Source organism: Sciurus carolinensis, chromosome 11 (genome assembly GCF_902686445.1).
Source record: "Sciurus carolinensis chromosome 11, mSciCar1.2, whole genome shotgun sequence".
NCBI lineage: Eukaryota > Metazoa > Chordata > Mammalia > Rodentia > Sciuridae > Sciurus > Sciurus carolinensis.
The window spans coordinates 128,982,600-129,002,968 of NC_062223.1; the positions used below are offsets into that span (position 1 = coordinate 128,982,600).

The following is a 20,369-nucleotide window of genomic DNA, read 5'->3' on the forward strand; positions in this document are numbered from 1 at the left end:
GAGAGGGGAAGGGAAGAGGCAGAGAAGAAGGGACAAAAGCAAGAGAGAAAATGAAACAAGAGTGGACTATGGAAGAAAGAAGAGAAAGGAGAAAAAGGAAATGGGAAATTCGACAGAAAGGAGGCCAAAAGTGCGGGAAATAACTGGGGGAAGGGAGAACTGGGAGGGGAAAAATGAAGTTAGTGGCAGTGCAAGAAATGGGAAGAACAGGAGAGAAGAGGTTGAGGAAGAGGATGGCAGTGCAAATATAGGGCGCGGAAGACTGACCGAGAGCGCACCGTGAGCACACTCAAGGACCTGTCAAGCCTGAAGGCATAAAGCTCAGCCCCTCGCTAAGCATCAAGTCGCAGTGCTTTTGCTCAGGTGCTGGGCCCGGAGAGTTCCAAGTCCCGCCTTGCGGCCGTGTTTGCGGTTGGGTAGCCCCCACGCCACGCGCTCTCAGACCCCTCCACACATTCAGTTTATTCCCGGCTGCTTACAGCTGCACACCTTTCTAGGGCAAATCAAGTCCACCGTCCAGGATTGCCCTCCGAGAGAACGTTGCGCCCTTAGGATCCGGCCCTGGTTCATTGAGCAGTGGGTTCTAGCTCCATTTGTGCCCAGGACAACACTTCGGGGGTGGTGTGGCATTGCCAGGCGGGGGCTGAGCAGGGAGCGGTCCTTAGTCCTGAGTCCTGAGGGCCGGAAGGCCGTAGGGTCCTGCCGCAAAAGAAGGGGGCGCGCATGGGCCCAATGAGGAGATTCCAAGGTCCGGAGTTGGGAGTCGCGCCGCGGCTGTGACACCTGGCGGCAGTGCTCATGGGCTCTCAAGTCGCCCCTGCTTGAAGAAGGAGAATAAATAAAAACAAATATTTTTATTTTAAATAGAAGGGGGAGGCACTCAAAAATACTTAGGGAATGAAGTTCCTCAAATACGTATTGCGGGCCATGTCTAATGCGAGAGTATGACTTGATTAATATCTGTTTTCTCTAAGTGCCTAATTATCAGTCCTTCAGACACGTTCCTTTCCTTGAGTCTAACCACCCTCTCAGATACGCGCGTCCACCTGCTTCCGCGACTACGCGGGTTCCTGGGCAAGAAGCTCCGCAAAGAGCCAGCTTAGACTCGCGCTCACTTTCAGGTTACTAGCGGTGAGGAAATCTCATCGATCGACCGTGGCTATAATTCTGTATCCCTACGGCGCTTTTTCTTCCCAGTCACGCGCAAACCAAATTCTGAGATAAAACCGGGGAAACTAATGTGCACCGGGGGTTCTGTCAACAGAGGTGCGCGGGGCAAGTTGCTGGAGCCGTCCCGGCAGGCGGAGGCTCGGCTGCGGTCCCTAACTCAAGGGTTTTGATTGAAAACAAAAGTTTGTACAGATATTTACTGGGACAGACTCGGAGATTAGGAGCCCAGAAGGAAGAAAGCAAACTTCCCAATAAGCAAGTGTCTTTGAGGCTATTGGAACCCTATCGTGTTGCGAGAGACCCGGGAATGAAAGCTGCGAAGACTTAAGGTTCCGACGCTAGAAGCCCGCATTGGGCTGATGTCTTGAAAGCCCGCCAGTACACTGAAATTGTGCTGTGCTCTTCTTTTCCATCAAGGAAAAACGTTTCGTAAACAGAATTTAAACATAAAAAAGAAATGCGCGCTTTTATTATTTTTTTCCAGCTTATTAATGAAGTAACGGAATGAGCTATGGTCATTTATGGTTTGTGATCGTGGTGGAGCAGTCAAGTTCATAACCATGGCACAAACTCCCTGAGCTCCAAGAGCACGAGCTCGTTGGGGCTTCGGGGCTACCAGAGGAGGGAAGAGAAACTGTGAACTTGAAACGGTCCAGGCGGGGAAGGAGAAAAGCACAGTGGTCCACGGCGGGAGCCTGCGCGGTGGCCTCGGTATCCTTAGTGAGGACTCTCTAACCAGAGACCTGGACGTACCCACCCGCGGATTACAGGAATTGGGACCCGGGTCTGCGGGTGCAGGTTTGGCTCTAAGATGCGCTCGGTGTACGCAGCTTCGGAAAAGCAACTGGCCGAGGTCTTGGCCTTGGGAGGGGTGGTGCGCACTGCCCGCAAAACGCGCACACACGCGCGCGCGCACCCCCATACACACACCTGGAGCTCGTCCCGGGGTGGGGGGCGGGGAGGAGAGTCAAAGCGAGTGTCTTAAAATAGAGAGCCGGGCAGAGAAGCGCTAGACACCTAGAGGCGGGAGGAGGCGACGAGAGCGGCTGGGCACCAGGCGCGCAGGTCAGCGCCCCGGTGGCACGGGCGGGCACGGGAGGGCAGGGGTGGGGGCCACCGCCCCTAGACTCGCACTCCGCACCTGGCCCTGCAGGAAGTACGCGCTGATTGACAGCTGCGTTGTCCCAAAAAGGCTCGCCAAAGATGCTGATCTGCGGGTGGGTGTAGACGCGCAGCAGGCGCGCCCGTGCCCGCTCCCCTCCGCGCGCCTCCCGAGCCGCGCCGCCTCTCTGGCTGCGGAGGAGCGGGGCTGAGGCCCCCGCCCGCGCGCCAGCCCCCGCGGTCCGAGACGGCCGGGCACTCGCAACCGTGCTCAAGTCGGCGGGCGCTGGTCCCGGCTCACCATGCACTGCCACGCCGAACTGAGGCTGAGCTCGCCCGGCCAGCTCAAAGCAGCCAGGCGGCGCTACAAGACTTTTATGATCGACGAGATCCTCTCCAAGGAGACCTGCGACTACTTTGAGAAACTTTCCCTCTACTCCGTGTGCCCGTCGCTGGTGGTGCGACCCAAGCCCCTGCATTCCTGTACCGGTAAGACGCCCCTCTGGTGGGTAAGTGGGGCGCGGTAGCTTTCGCACCAGTATGGGTCGCTTCTGCTTTCCGACGCGAGGGCGATAGGAAAAGGCTCAGGGATTTTTGTTTGTTTGTTTTCCGCGCCCCTACAAGGAGACTCATCTCTTCAGCGGTGGGCATTGCAAAGGTGTTTGCAACCTGACCGGGAGGGGCCAGGCAAGGTGCTCATCACACCATTGAAAATCAAGTAAGGGCAGCACGGCTCAAGGTGCGAGACGCTCCTACAGAGCCAGGTCTTCCTGATCGGAGGACTCTTCCTCCTTCCCGGCCAGTCGCTCTGTGGTTTCGAGTTGGAAAGTTCAAGCCCTTGACCTGATTGAGCGCCGAAATCATTGTTTCAGGAAGTGGGGTTGTGGGTTTCAGCTTGAGTTTGGTGGCCTTCTTACTTTGAGTTAGCTTGTCTGGTGTCTTCGTTGGACATATTAGAAGCAAGTCCGTGTCCTGAGGGTCACAACAAAACCTGAATTCACTGCTTTTCACTTAAAATGACAGCCCTCTGGGGAAAGTGGTTTTGGAGCATGTTGCATTTGTGGCACAAGCTGAGGGAATCAACTCTGTTTGTCCAAGTGACTAAAACCAATCATAATAACAATAGAAACATTCCTCAAATCTGCTTTCCTCTCTCCACGAGAGATAAGACGAATAGGAAAGAGAAAAATAACAATAAATATATTGAAAAAGTTACAGATTTTTATAGAGAATAAATCCAAAGATATTTAAAAATCTTTGAGCACTTTACGAGAAGTTCCAAATTTTAAAATGCTTTGGCATTATTAGGATTTAGGCTATGGAAATGTGGGTTTAGGAAAAAAAGTTGAAGCGATTTTTATCAAAGAAATTATTGACTCTGCTTTCCACTAAAGGCAAACATTTAGTACTTCTAAACAAAATAGCTTTTGAGGTTGTTTGTTGTATGGTTGGCATGAAATAAATTAATTAGATTGTACTTCCATTTGAAAAGTGAAGTCATGAGTTAGCAGCAGTTTTGAGAGAATATTTTGGAATATTCAGACTGAAATCTGTTAGTACACAACGCTTGGAATCCCACATTTTCTCTTAGTTCTATTGATAATCCCTATACAATCAGCAAATCTATAATAAATACATACAGTAAAGTTCTATTAAAATCAAGTTTTTCCTACATATATTTGGTTATAAAATGAATACTATATTCAGTTACACTCAAAGTACAATTTGTAAGGTAGAATGGGCCTGTTACTCCACAATGAACCTTGTAATACGGAATTTTACAAACTGAGAAATATTTGAAACAAGATACAAATAAGAAATTTTAGGAACAAGATAGATATCCTTGATGTTGGTATTTTTACATTTATGGGTCTGCTGTGTTGAGCCTTTGATGAATAGTTTGCCTATATGTTAGTTAGAGAAGTAGGCTAAATCTTGTTTTCAGAACAACCATTTGCTACACTAGCTTAAATCCTTTTGAGGAAAAAGGAGAGGATTCATTTCAATCACAAATCTCAATGCAACCAGATCAATCATTACATATTAGAAATGTTCATAGGGCAAAACATAACTTTACCGAAGCACCAAGGCATTGCCTAGTGCTGGCATAATTTTCAGTGACTTTGCATTAATCTGAGGACAGCTTTTCCTGGCTTATAGGAGTCACAGAATTGAATCATAGAAGAAAACTTGCCAGTAAAAGAGCAATAAATAGACTCAGAAAATAGTCATCCAGCCCATCAAAGCTGAGTAAGTTTTGTGATTTATTGAGGCTTGTGTGGGAAATAAAACAAGAAAATATAATGATTCATAGGCAGTTCTGTGAGTGTTAAAAGTGAATTGACATACACCACAAGCTAAATTTTCGCTCAGTTTTGTGCTTCTAAAAGTTCATTGATGGTTTGTGGCAGAAGGTGGATGTTGGCAATGATTTTCTTGCCCTGTTTTTCCAATGCTTGCTTTCTTTAGACTGATCCTTTCAAAACATGTCTTGATTTTGCTCTAGTTGAGACTTAAAATATAGAAACTAGGATTTGCTGGTGGAATTAAACTCATAAAAACTGGCTACAATAGTCCATGCTTTCAGATCATAAGCTTTCAGTGGGTTTACAATTACAGTTAAAGCCTTACATGTATTAGATCATGGGAATCCCATTAGTGACTTCTCAGAGGTTTTGCAAATTCCATACTTTCAAAGCATTTTTGTTGTTTTTAACAGTTAAATTCTGGATCAAAAATATTAGGTTGAATGAATGTAATCTCTTGTAATAAACTACAAATAATGACAATAAGTTGCCGACATCCTTAATCATACTATTTTTTTTTTTTTTGTGGGGTAGAGATAATGTTCAGCACTTTTGGTAGAACTGATGCACAGAAAGTTCAAATCAAAGGCCTAAATTGGAATTAAAGTTACTGAACTTTTTTATTGGCTGACTTCAAGTTTAAGTAACTGCAACATAAGAGAATTTTGACCTAAGATTTAAAATGTCATCAAACTCAAAAAAGTTACCATTATGTATAATAAGAACACATGGTTGGGATGGAAAGAAAGTTAATACACTTAGAAAACCTCCACATAATTAAGCAGTTCTTATTGTTTAGATTTAGTAACCCAAATGTCAATTTATGATACTGAATTTCCTCAGGCGGAAGAGCATGCATTCAAGTAAACAGGTAAATGGAAATATTTTTCATTAGGCAGATAATCACCTGACAGCAATTTATTATTGAACACTCTAACTTTGATGGCATCTTCATAAAAACCCATTGTTTAAAGGCCCTTGTTATAAATGCGGTAATGTTAGTCCTAGAAAGCTATCTCTGAAATTCTTTTAAGTTTTCTGATATACCTCCTAAATTACTTTAATAGGGGTTGAGAAAGGGAATTCTTTCCTTTTTAGACAAACTAAAGGGAAGTTTATCATTAAATTTAAAATAAAATTTAAATAACTAAGCCTAAAAGAAAGCCTCCATTTTAAAAAAGCATTTGTTATTGAGACCACTGGTGAGGGGTGGAATATGTTTAGAATTAATTTAGCGTATGACATGATGGTCTTATTTTTAAATCTGATGACAGTAATCCCCGGTTGGAATGGAAATATATTGCCATTTAAAAATCAGTAATCATCTCTCACGAACATTAGAACAGTGACAGTGATTGAAAGGGCTCTCAAATGAGGTGCAGTCTATGATAACATCAGTGCTATTTAACTTTAGGGTGCACTGTTGCCTTTTTCTGGTTGTGATTAATGTTTCTTGGTAGAAACTTCGGTTGAGTGAAGCTGCCTTCCCAGGATGGAGGAGTCTGCAGGTATTGGCACGGTCATTTCTGAAGAGTCTGCCTTGAAGTTTACTCTTTAGAAATAGGCAGAGTTTTGGCATTTGAGCAACGTTTTGGGGAAATGGGTACACTTGCTTCACAAAAATAAGGATGTAACAGTTTACCCTAAGGGTTTTCAAATGAAGATATGATAAACAGAACTATGATGCTAATTAACTTATAATTTATTGTAGTTATTTATACTTAGAACCTACATTTGCGCAAGCATGTTTAGGTGTAGGTGAGTGTAAATATTTGGACTTTTTACAACCTGTGACTTTTAATTTCATGAAAATTTGTAGTCTAATTTCTTTCCCCTTCTCTGGCAGAAAGGTTCTGTTGAATCTCTCTGCAACATTCCAGCAGTCTGTCCTCTGGGCTGATTGGGAACTTTAGAGCTCGAAGAGGTCATAGAGGCCAATCTCCTCAAGTAGAAGATTGTTTTTTTGCAAAGTACCAGGGTCACATCAGTGCTTCAACATAGTCTTAGTCCACTTTTTTACACCATTGTCCTTGTCAGCATTCTCAGAAATCAGTAAGACTTTTCCATCTTGGTTACACACCCGGGATAAACTCTTGAGTCACACCCAGGGGGACGGTCAACCGGCCAATTAAAAGGGGCATTTGGGGAAGGGTGATTATCTTAGGAGGTGGTGTTGAGAACATTTTATCCTTTGGTGGGTCCACGAGAAACAAGTTCTTTAGGGTGTTGTCCTTGAGTGCATTTTTATCACAAAGATTGTGTGTCATCCCAGTGAAAAATTAAATGAGGTGCGGACATGCAAAATTGACTTCGTTGGGAGTTAATGAACCAGCTACTGTTTCATGAAGTCAGTTCCAGTGATTTCTCCGAATCTCAGCTCAGTTTTTGGTCTTTTAGTTGAGGACCAAAACCGGTAGGATCTTGGGAACTTGAGAGTTGGGCACTGGAATGTTAATGGAGACATGTAAACGGGGTCTGGGAAAATGATCATTATCAACACACATTTGTATTTCTGCCAGAGGCAAATAGGCTTTTATTAGCAATTACTCAGAACTGCCTCTCCATTTCCCATTCTAAGGGTAAATAAATCGAGGGACCCACAGGGGTCAGAATATATTTGGAGCTGAGCAGTTATCTCATTACCTGTTAAGTTTTGTAACTCCTCTGTTAAATTGAGATGCCGAGGAACTCTTGGGAGTCAGTTTTAACTCATAAACAGTTCATCAGCAGTGGCTCTTATTTTTCTCATAGCAAATGGAACAATGATCAGAAATTTTGTTTGCAGGTTGAAATGCCTTTCCAAATGTCTACCATCTTCAATATCATTTAATTCAATAATTTAATTAACAAGTATATTTGCTTGGGGCATTATATTTGCATTGTCATTGAGTCCATTATTTTTCAGCTTTTTCTAGGTCTTTTAAATCTAGCAGTTGGAGTGTTCTTCAAACTCCACTGAACTACTTGGTAGGCCACTGCAAGCCCTCCTTTGTTTTTCTCTAGAGTATGATGGGCAGTTTGAAATTGGAATAGGGGAACATTATAGCAATCTAACACTTTTGCTTTCTGTGTGAAGTTTCTCTTTGAACTCTACTTAACAGAGTGTTATCAGTAGCAAAGTTGACAAATTAGCCTCATTAAATAACAACTCAGATGAAACTGTGTATATATAAACTATTTTATGAGACTTATTTCTTACGAATATGCCAGTTGTATATCTGGATGGAAGACTGAGTTTGTGACACAAGTGTGGACAGTATCAAGATACTAGTTTTAGCTTACACCCGAAATCAAAGTGAAAAGATTTTCAAAATTAACATATTCCAGACATCTATATGAGAAGCAGTAAGGACTGCATAGGGTTGTTTAAACTGTAAGGAGAGATTCAAAGGAGGAAAAAAGAAACAGGGAAAAAGAGAGAGGGTTTCTTTGAAATTCTTGATGCCCCTCAGATTCAGCCCTGTTGCACATTGTCCCCCAGAGTGGCTGTGCAGCCAAAATAAAGGTGGCTTCTGAAATTCTTCTGTCTAGCCACAGATAATAAATGACTAATGTGAATTCTTTGTAGACACATACTGAGGCCCCTTAAGGGAGATTTCTGAAGCTTGAGCACCGCCCAGCATTTAGCATTCACTGTGAAGGACTAAATAAATGTTAAACCAAAAAAGCATTTTGAGGTGTTATTTGCATTTTGTTTGGAGTCCAGGCTGGAGGAGGAACAGAGATGAAAAGCAATGTAGGTCAAATGGTCGCAGGCTCCCTTTTGTGTATTAGGCTTGTGACTTTTTATGGGTGTTGCTGAGCTTGCCTTACCAAACTTGCCATTTGTTCTGCCACAAAGTAAAATTTGTGGTTCCCAGGGCTAAGCCCAGTGACCAGCTCTTAGCTGGAAAATAGGTAGAGGACTGCAAGAATTAGGATGAGGTGCATAGATTTAAGCCTTGTCTTTGGAGGATACATTTTGACACTCCACTCTTGTTGAGTTGGTGTTGCTAGTGTGATTCTATAGGTGAACTCACAACTGGATTAGCCAGCCACTTTCTCATATGAACTTGCTAAAGCTCGAAGGTACTCACAGAATGGTCATGAACCACTCGGATGCCAGGGCATGCTTCTCCTGGAAGCAGCACTCAGAAAGAGAAAAAGATGGATTGAGGAAATCTGCGTGAAGATTTCACATGTGAAGTCCATAGGGCTGCTTTGTCAGTGTCTGACTGTTTTAGCTGCCTGAGAACTTGTAATGGTGGTTTCCCCCTCTACAATACAGAGCAGAATTAGGATCAGCATTTGGATTTATTAATAATGAGGTTCAGATCAGGACCTTGTGCAAACATGGTGGCATTAATAAAATACTCTCCAGGAAGAGAGGCAGTGTTTGATTTTTTTTTTTTTAAACAGAAAACCTTTGTAAACTGTCAGGATTTAATTTATTTTTATTGTAGTTTAATAACCGAAAAAAAGTCTTGTTAAAATAAAATGCTGTAAATAAAAACACAGTTAATTTTCCATTACAGTGTCTAATTACTCACCATCGTCAGAGCATTTTTATGTGGCAATTTAGCTTCTTGAAAGTGGAAACTTGGCATGCATGTAAGGAAGAAAGCTGTGCACCTAGATAGATTCACAAGATGGTCTAATTATATTTGGGCTAGAGTCGAGTCTTGCATATGACTGCTCTGAAGAAGAGAGGAGGAGAGAGTCTCTATCCATAGTGACTAAGGAAAGTCTCTGGTTTCTGTAGTGTCAGTTGAAATTGAACACGGAGCAAGATAATTCTGAACTTTAGATGATGTACAAGTACATCTGAAAGGGGCCTCTGCCAGTCGCCAGTGGAATCTGACGTCAGGACTGCTCGATCAGCCTGGAGCACAACTACGTGTGCTTCCTGACTGCACTGGCCTCTGTCGCCAAGAAGAGCACAGCCTTGCTCCAAAGAAAGGTCAGGATGCGGCCGAAAGAGGCCAGTCTAGAAGACTCTCCACAGCAAACTAAATAGGTTGTGAGTCCAAGCAGATGCGAATAGGATTCTTTTTTATCTCATCTCTCCAGCCTATCAACGTGTTCATTTGAACATGTTTTTCTGGATATGGGGTAGTGATCAGTATTTTCAGAGTGTGCCTCCTTGGTGATATCACTGTAGTTTTGATCATTAGTTTAAAAATCCCCAACTTAGGTCTTTGATAATCAATATATCATCCTCTTTTCTTATTCAGGGATCATTGGTGACATGTGGTAAATGCAGTGGTCTGGGACCTGGTCAAATTTTATTAAGACCTGATTGTATTTCCTGGGATGGTCCCTACCAGCCTCCAGTGCTACCTTCCTCTTTTTGGGAGTTCCCTTTACTCTGTGACTTCACCATTACCTAGACTCAGGATAAGGGTCATTTTGTAAACAAAGTCACAGTCACATGTGATTTGAAAGAAGCATAGTTTTGATGCTTAAACAATACATCGAGTTGTCAACTTTGTGCATTTCCCTCCTGGGAACTTATAAACAGCAGAATACTGTATGTCTTCTTATCTATGGGAAATATCTTGGGCAAGGAGAGTTCTGAGATTCCTCTTTGCAAGTCCTGCAGTATTTATCCAAAGGGAGCCACAAACATGGGAGAAATGCCAAACATACTTTATATCTCAAACCTCCTTTTTCATATGTTTAAAAATAATAGTGATACTATTTTTTATTAATGCATGTTAATTATACAGTATAGTGGGTTTCATTGTGGCATACATGCATATACCATATTTTGATCATTTCTACCTCCTTGTTACTCACCCTTACCCTCCCATCTCCACTCCCCAGGATCTCCTTCCTCTTCATTTCATTAAACTATTTTTTTGGTTGTCTAACATGAATAGGCACTGGATTAAGTGTTTTTTGATCAACTTCAGAACATCCTTAAGAGATGAATATTATTTTCACTTACTGATGGGAAACTAAGAAGTTGAGTAACTTTACCAAAGGCACAGAATATATAGAGATCTCTATAAGGGGATCTAAAAGCAAGAAGCAAGAAGCAAGAAGACAAGTAGAAAGATGGGCAAAGGTTGCAGTCAGGCAGTTCACAAAAATGAAGGTCAGGAAAACCTAAATTAAAATGCGAAATCATTTCACACTCATCAGGCAAAAATTAAAGAATTCAGTATTCTCAGTTATGAAAAGGATGTGGAATAACAGACATTCATGCTTGTGGTAGGAATATTATTTGGTATAATTTCTTTGAAGAGAAGGTTGGCAACATTGAATAAAGTTGAATAAAATTGCAGAAGCACATATCTTACAGCCCTGCACTTCCACTTTTGTGACTGTGCTATTGTAGGTGTGCAAAAGGATACATGCATAGAATGTTAATTTCTGTGTTGTTTAGGTTAAAACAAGGTAGCTGCTGTTTCAGGGGATAAAATAACTTATGCTATATATATATATGCATTAAGTCTCTATGCAGTGATTCAAAGAGGCAAACCAGATCTACTTGTGTTAATGTCTATAAATTTTAGGGATGCAAATGCTGGGAAAAATAAGTTGTAAATTGATACATATAGTCTAATACCATTTATGTAATAGTTGAAAATATGCAAACTGACATTGCATATTGGTTAGGGAGGCAGGGGCATAGGATTCTGGAGGTTTTTATTTTCCTATAATTAGTTGATAAGAAATAAAAATACCTAATGCAAGTATGGCTAAGCATTATGATATGATAAAACTTGATCATGGATACACAGATGTTCATGATATTATTCTTTGTGCTTTTCTGTCTATTCAAAACTTTTCATGACATAAACATTGAAAAATGATAGGCTGAGACATCACACAGAGCCATGACACTCTTAATCTTGCAGAATTTTTAATGACTTTCTTAAATAACCTTTTTGTCCTGAAACAGAAGTTTTTAAATATAAAGCTTATTGTACATAGATTCCCAGACCCCTCTATGAATGCTTTTTAATTAAACACATGTACAGTTTACATTAGAACAACCTTTGTGGCTTCTGTGATTGGCTTTTAGATCTTAACTGACCTTCTCTGACTGGTTTTGGATATTCTTTATCACTAAGATAACTGCCGTTCCCCACATAATGCTGGTCTCTGAGTAGGGCACTGGCCCTGGAAGGAAGAATTGGTGAAGTGCTGCAACCATATATGTCAATAATCATGCAAGAGAGAATTGTTAGAATGTTTCTCTTTTAATTTTTAAAGTCATAATGGTGATATTTTACCTATTTTACCCTTGTTGTTAGGCCAGTGGTCCATTGGTACTGACAATTTAATTTTCAAAAACTGTTTTAGGATGGTTGTGATTAAATACCAAATAATCTAATATCAAAATATAGCTTCTTCATAGGGGAGAAGAATGTTAACCTTGATATGTAATCTGTCCAAGTTCTCTTTATATTCTGTAACCATGATTTGATTTAAAAACTTTGTTCGATGTGTGGTGTCAGGGATGGTTGGAAGGGATGAGTTGTTACCATGGTAATCCACAAAGAGATGTCTGTTACCAGTAATAAATGGTCATCTTGTTGTTTGGAGAGCTAATCTAGACCACATTATTCCATAATGACAACTGTAGTGGCAGATGCTTTATTCAGCCTATCTTAACAGCCTAGACATTTTTTTTTTTTTCTCTGCAAAATAGTCCCAATTTAGAAATGTTGCTTTTAGAGACTTTGTCCTTTGGGGAACTTGTCCTTCTGTGTCTTCCCAGAGGCAAAGTCCTTTTCATTGTGGAGGAAGTAGTTGTTACAACTGAGTTTGCTAAAGCATTTCTCTGCCCTAGACTACTCCTGTCTGCCCCCAAAATATATAAGTAAGTAAGTAAGTAAATAAATAAATAAATAAAAGCACTCCAGTACCCTCATTTTACCCAGACCTGTAGCCTGGGTCTCTGTACTTTCTTTGGTGCTTGACTGGGCAATCATGGTCATCAGGAATGAATGACCACATCTAAAAGATGTGGCCATCTGAAAAGATGATGTATCCACCAGCCTTGTTGCCAGTGTATAGACTGTTGGTTGTGGGAGAAGGTCCTTCTGCATTCTGCTTTGTCATATAGTTGTCCAAGATGGCTGGGGTCAGTCACTTATGGCTTGCTCTATCAAATTCCTGAATTTCTCCTGTGAAACTTTATTTCTTATAAAATGGACTAACCAGGCTAGGTGCTTGAATGGAAGAAACATTATAAAGAAATACCATAGTTCCCCGTTATCCACAGTTGTACTTTCTGTGGTTTCAGTTACCTAAGGTCAACCAAGATTTGAAAATATTAAATGGAAGATTCCAGAAATAAGCAATTCATAAGTTTTAAATTGCACACCATTCTGGGTAATAAAATCTCATTGTGTCCTGCTCCATTTAGCTCAGGACATAAATCATTCTTTTGTGCAGCATATTTGCATGTATGTACTACTTATCTGACATTGTCAGGTCTTGGCAATCCAGGATCACCCAAAGCAGATGGTAGACAATAGTTGGCCTAGTGCTACATCACAATACCTTTATTGCCTTATTTCACCTCATTATTTAGGTACCATATCATATCATCCCAAGGAAAAGAAAGGTGAATTCAGTACAATAAGATATTTTGAATGTAAGAGAGAAACCACATGCACATAACTTTTATTATAGTGTGTTGTTATAATTGGTTTTATTTTATCATCAGTTATTATTGTTAATCACTTGCTCTGCCTAATTTACAAAGTTGTATTCATTTATTTACTTGCAGCACTAGGGATTGAACCCAAGACCTCACACATGCTAGGCAATTGTTCTATCATTGAGCTGCATTCCAAACCCATAAATTAAACTTTTTGGTTGATATGTATGTTTGGGGGAAAAGAGTTATCTATAGGGTTTGGTATTATGTGCAGTTTTAGGCATCCATTGTGAGTCTTGGAACACATTCCCCTTGCATGAGAGGGACTACTGTATTGCAGAGAACTGCAGTACAACTTTATATAGGTAAGAAAAAACTTTCTCCTGCAAACTATAAGAGTATGAAAGTTTGCTCACTGGCAATGCATCTGATTGATTAATTTTTGAATCTTTTCTTTCGAACTATTTGGGGAAAGACCAGTGGAGATTTAGGATATTTAGGGTAGATTTTAAGCAAGTTGCACTAAGGGAGAAAGAGGAAAGCATTTTAGTACGGTTCCAATCTAAGTCCCTTCTTTTGAATGGCTAAAAAAATTTTTGCTGAAATATTTGACCTGTTATCCCAGAGCAGATTTTAGGAGTGTGTTGTTAATTTTGTTATCCCTGGATATCATGGTAACTCATTAATGCTCTTAGCACATTAGACAGCTGTGTATATTAGAAGCATGTTTTTAATAGTTTTTGGAGCACAGCATAAAGGAACATCCTATCAGGGTGCTAGCTCTTTATTTATTCACTGGAAGGTTAGGCCTTTGGTGTTTAGATCAATTAGCTGCCTAAACAGAACATGGCTTCACTGTTTAGGAGCCTGCAAAATAGAAATAATAATAATACTTATAAATGATAACCAAATGCCAGACACTACGGTAAGTACTTGTATGCATAAGTGCATTTGAATTAAATGGAGATCCTATACAAAATAGTTATTATTACCACTGCCTTTTAGGTGAGAGAAGTGAAACTCAGGGAAATAAAAAAATGGCAACAAGGTCACCTGAGTAAGTGGCAGAGTTGAGATTAGAACTCATATATCTTTCAGTATAAAGTTCCATACTATCTGTGATTATACAAAAGGATATAAATTGGAACTTAAATCTGTCCCTTTATATTGATATATGTATGTGTGTGTAAAATATGTGTGTATGTATCAATAGCACGTTCCAACTAATATGCCATATTTATAGTTGTTTGATGTGTGCCAGTCATCTTTCATTTCTTGTGATGATCTGGGTTTCTGAAAGATTCCAGAAAATTTTGAAGAGCAGCAGGGTTTTTGGAGAAAATGAGATAGCTGGTATTTGGAGATAGTAGACCTGTTGCCATCTGGTTGTGTGACTCCCATCTCATTCCCTTTGGATGCTGGTGTCCTCTTCTGTGTGACATTTGCTAAGGCTCTTTTGGTCCCTGTGCCTTTGTGAGCTGTGAGTCATTGAATAAAGCTTTGGTTTTTTAAGGGAGTCAAGGGTGGAATTCTCATTCCTCTGTTATTATGAACAGGAGAGAAAATGCTTAACAACTAAAAACCAACCAAATGCCTTGGGAGTTAAAGACTTGGAATATTTGTCATGGATACTCAATAAGTTTAGTGAAAAAAAAAGGTCTGGCCATTTGTTTGCTATCACTTAAATATAAGACTAATTTGTTTTTTTACATTACATATGGTCATTCTGGGTTGAGTTCTGGGAATCTATTTTTTTTCATTTTCGATTGACACATTTGTATGAATTTATGAGGTAGAGTGTGGTAATTCAGTACATTACACAGTGTCTAATGATCAGATCATATAAGTAGCACTTCTTTGTATGCAATATCCTTTCTATTTTGAGCCTTTGAACTCCCCTCTTCCAGTTATTTATAAAATATATAATAGGTTGTTGTAAACTGTAGCTGTCCACTGTGCTGTAGAACACTGGAACTAACTTCTTCTATCTAACCATATTTTGATACCTATTATCCAACTTCCCTATTTCCCCCTTCCTCTTCTTAACATCTTAGAAATCAACTTTTTTAGTTGCCACATGGAAGTGAGGACATGTAGTGTTTGTCTTTTCACATTTGGCTTATTTCACTTAGCATGATTTCCTCCAATTCTTTATATTTTATTGCAAATGACAGGATTTCTTTCTTTTTTTAATACTGGGAATCTCTATTTTTCAAAGACTTCCTCTGTGATTACAATGAAAAGTCAAGTTTGGGAACCACTATAGAGGAGATAATAGCTTAATGATGAGACTAATGTAATTTGCATCCCCTTGACTCAAATACATGGAACAAGTTAGTGGAAGGATCCTGGTATACAAGTTTTGCATCAGCTGATTCTGGATTTGTCTGTTTTTAATTGTCTTTGTGACCTTAGGTAAGTCACTTAACCTCTCTGACACTCAATTTCCTCATCTGTAAAATGAAGATAATAATAACTAATAATAGGGCTAGTTGTGTAAGTTAAAGGAGATAATGTATACAAGCTCTTAGCAGAGTTCCTGGCAACAAAATGCTCAGTAATTGATAGCTTCTATTAAAAATAATTACAATAATAACATCATCTTGGTTGACTGAAGCACAGCCCTTTAGGGAAAGATTACTACTATTGGTGAATTAAACTCAAGCAAAATTAAAAATCTTAAAAAAAAACAAAACACCTTATTCTAGGGCATTCTTCTGGGCTTTGTCTTTGAACTAGCTGTCTTTAAAGCAGCCTGGGTGGTCTGTGATGTGTTTGAGTTCAAGTCTTCCCGAAGAGCCATGCTTCTCTCCTCCCACCTTTCTGTTTTACAGTGTGAATTCGCAATATTGTAAATTCATAATCGAGTGGCACAAACAGGTCAATGTTATGGCATCACAAAACGTGCTTTGTTGCTTTATTTATTTATTATTTTTTTATAAGAGTTGCTCAGGATTAATTGCCCTTGGGAAATGTTGCATCATGAGACTGTAATGATCTCATGAGCTGTCTTTGAAAAGTGGTCGAACTTCTCAACAAGAAGTCTGATTTCCAATTTGAAGAGTAGAGTTAAAGAATAAGACTATTCATATTCTCATATTCAGAGCAGAGAGAGAGAGAGAGAGAGAGAGAGAGAGAGAGAGAAATAACTCTATTGAGACTTCCTTTTCTAATTAGATGGAAAAAAGTAGACGTTTAAGGATTAATTGCTTTCCTGGTATGTTGTTGGGTCTGTGATCAGAGTGTGTTCCAAATGAAGTCCCTATTTTACAGTTTTTCTTTTTTTGTGTGCTAGGGGTTGAACCCAGGGCCTTGTGCTTGCTTGCGAGGCAAGCACTCTACCAACTGAGCTATATCCCCAGCCCTATTTTACAGTTTTTGAACTGCTCTTGGGGCTAGTGTGTGGTGCTAAGTGGTAATGATGAGTGACTGTTATGTGGAAGGGCTGCCTGAATAGGGGTTCTGCATGGATACTTCTGGAATTGTGTGTCTGAATTGATCACTGGTATTTTATGAAGTCCGGTGTCTGCTGATGAAAAACTTGAATTGGTGAATCCTCTTCACTGGGTGAGAAAAATTCTCTTGCATAGTTCTTACCTTTTGTGGTGTAAAGGGAGTCCAGATGAACAGGGTGGTACTATTATAAATGGTCCAACTGTTTATCATAGTGATTCCTACAGCCATCTGCAGTGACCTCATCGAGGTTCAGGGTTGGGTGGGGGCAGGTGGAAGGAAGCAGGTGGGATAAGACACATGGGTATGTCATGGCATTCATCTGTGAAGAGTAAAACTGACTGACTCAGTTAAGGTCCTCAGACCCATAAGTCATAATTTTTTGACTTGATGAAATTGTACTCAGCTGAAAATGCAGATCTTTGGTTGCTTTTTTTTTTTTTTTTTTTGAGAGTGTCCTGTTAAACCTATTGACTCAGAAAAACAAAGTGCATGGGTTTGAATTCCCCTAGGAGGAGGGTAGGCAGGAATGGGTGGTGGTGGGGTGGAGAAGGAATGTTGACCAATGGGGAATGAAGAGTCAGGAATAAAGAAACAAGTTAGTCTACAGAAGTGTGGATCCTTAGATGCTTGCTCAGCATTTGTTTTCCCCAGGAGAAAAACAAATTGAAAAATGAGAATGGCTGGGTGTGGTGACATATGTATGTGATCCCAGTGACTTGGGAGACTGAGACAAGATGATCGCAAGCTGGCAAGCCAGGACAATTCAGCAAGACCTTGTCTCAAAAGGAAAATAAAAAGGGCTTGGGATATAGCTCAATGGTAGAACACCCTTGAGTTCAACTCCCAGTACTGTAGAAAAGAAAAAAAAAGAAAAGAAAAAGGAATATTGCATTTGGAAATGGTCCCAGGAGTACGTGCTGCTTTTCAGAGGCGTTCCTTATAACCAACAGTGGTCAATGACTTCTGATTAGGCAACAGCCTGCCGATCCACACACGTAGCCTCATAATCATATATATTAATGATGTATTAAAGAGTGTAATCATCCTGGGTCACAAAAGATCATTATGATTGTGTTATAATACAATCATGGTATTCATACAGTCCACACAGGAAATTGTGTGTACTTAATGTGGAGAGGTAGTGTACAAGCAGATTTTGGAGAGGAAATCCCGTCAAAAATCCTCTCTTCCTGGGTTGGGAGTACAGCTTGATGGTAGAGCGCTTGCCCTAGCATCCATGAGGTCCTGAGTTTGATCCCCAGCACCTTGAACAAAACGAAGTAACAAAACTAAAACCAAACCAAACAGAAACCTTCTCTTCCTGGGTCCTTTCTTTGACTCGTTCTGGGATGTTTCAATGTCTCAGTATCTGCTATTGATAAAACAAGGTCCACTTTTCCAGTTGTTGGGGAGGAACGGATGATTAAGGAGTATAAATTTATTGCTTTAAAAAGATAAAAATATTCTGAACATGCAGGGACTTAGTGGGAGGGCCGCTGAGTGGTCTTTGGGAATTGTGTTTATTACTGTGTTTTGTACACAACTGAACAGAGGCTAGCTAAATCTGGCCTGCTATTTTTCTACTGCTGCAAGTTAAGCATCGGTTCTGTATTTTAAAATAGTTACAAAGAGATCCAAAGAATGCTTTGTGACCTGTGAAAATTATACGAAATTTAAATTCCCTGGTGTTCATACATAAAATTTTATTGAAACGCAGCCGTGTGTACTGGTTTATGTGTTGCCATAATGGCATTATAATATGGCATTCTTGCTATAATGGCAAAGGTTACTGGTTATGACAGTGACAGTATGGCCTGTAAAGGCTAAAATATTTACTCTCTGGCCTTAGCAGGAAAAATTTGCCAACCCTTGAACTAGACTATTGGAAGCAAGGCTCCTCAGTTGTGAAATAACACAACATATGATGTCATTCCAGGCCACAAAAATACCTCCTTTGATCCATCACAGACCAGGGTTCTGCTGTCATCCTGTGATGTGTGAAAGGCCCAAAAGTGGGAGTCTAGTGGGGAATTTTGCAAGAACTCTCTTAAATTGAGATCAGGCTTTTGGCTCTAAAGAAAAATTTCCAAGCCTTTCTAGAAATAACTTTAAATTCTTTTTGCACCCGGGGGCGGTCGGGGGGGTGTCAAAAATATTTACAATATGGTGGTTGTGATTCAGCCACAATAAAGCAGTTAGAATGCAATGAAGTGGTTTGGGGACTTTCTCTTTGCTGTTGCAACCCACACTGGTTTTCGAAGAGGGAATCTGAGGATAACAGTTGAAGAGGTTGGGAGTATTAACATTACTAACATTTTTTTTTTTTTTTTTTTTTTCAGTTTGAGGTTTGGGTGGCAGTTAATATGCTTTTTAATTGACCTTAACTTGTCACCCATCCCAAGAAATAATAGTACTACAAATAAAAGTTACACAATCACACTACCACAGCTCTGCTCGGAAAGAGTTTGCATAGCTGGATAAAGGACTTCATTGAGATCATCCATTCTACTGTGGAAATGCCATCTTTCTGTGCCCACAGATTTTCAACTTACCCAGGCTCAGAAGCTACCAGATTTGAGGAGGAAGGAAGCATGATTCTCTAGTTGCCTTCTTGTTTACATTCAGGCACTCGGGTCAGGGTGAAGCCTTTGAGCTAGTGAAGCTCACAGGGGATGCAAGGTTAATCTGATTTGTCTCCAACTTCCTATGCATTATTGGGTTTACCCAGCCAATAGGCAGAGAATCTTAAGATTTTTGCCCTCACCACTAGAATGGAGTTGGAGAGGGGTGTGCACAAGTGGAAACTCAATCATTCTCAGAGGAAGAAAGCATCGATGTTGGTCGGTAAAATTCTACTTCAAAGAGAAGTATAAGGGGTACATGATACTACAGATTTTCTTACTTTAAGGTGAAGTTTGCAAAACAATTATCATTAACAATAACCAGCACATATCACAGCAAACGCTTATATAATACTCGGCATCAGGCCTTATTCCACATGACATATGTGACTTAGCTTATTTAATTTCTATGACAATAATAGGGAGATATAATAAAGAAGGAAACAGATGCAGAGGGTAGTGGTGGACATCTCCTTGGGAGGGATAGTATGGGAGAGGAGATGGAGCTAACTTTCTCAGTTGTATACAGATAACTACATGGAGGTTAATTTCCAATTTCTGCAGTGCTAATATAGAAAAAAACCTACTAAAATATATGGGTGGATGGCAGAAGTAAACCTTGTTACACATAGGGAACTCGTTGTCTAATTTGGATCTCCGTCTCCTGAATAATTTATTTTAAAAAAAGAATGTGCTGGGTAAAGAGTAGATCCCCAGCAATATTTTTAAAAAATGATTCTGATTTTCTTTAATTTTTACTGATTTGATTTTTTCTTACCTAGTTTTTTATTTCTAGGCTATCTCAAACTATCCCTAGAATGATTAGGACACCTTTATTTTTTCTGGAACTGTGAAATTATCATAGCTGAAGTCTGAGGGAATTTATTGATGTCCAGATTTGTACAATGAGTTCATGACAGGGCCACAGTTCAAGTTCTTACCCATTATACTTCACTGCCTTCGGCACTGTTCCAGGATGGATATGATTAGATAAATTCTATCCTGTTGTTTTAATATGTTTTAAAATTAAACATTGAGACTGAAGGTGTGGCTCAATGGTAGAGAAAACACTTAGCATGTACCATGCCTTTGGATTCAACCTACGGCACCAAAAAT

The 20,369-nt window shown here is 40.1% G+C and overlaps 1 protein-coding gene across 1 annotated transcript in view; it reads left to right on the forward strand.

The window, feature by feature from the left end:
- The first annotated feature begins 2,198 nt into the window (after positions 1-2,198).
- The window catches only part of Barx2 (BARX homeobox 2), a 68,349-nt gene continuing 50,178 nt past the window's right edge, over positions 2,199-20,369 (forward strand). The window contains exon 1 of the mRNA XM_047517514.1: positions 2,199-2,760. Coding sequence (XP_047373470.1) covers positions 2,574-2,760 — 187 coding nt within the window. The 5' untranslated portion in view covers positions 2,199-2,573. The remainder of the gene's footprint in view (positions 2,761-20,369) is intronic.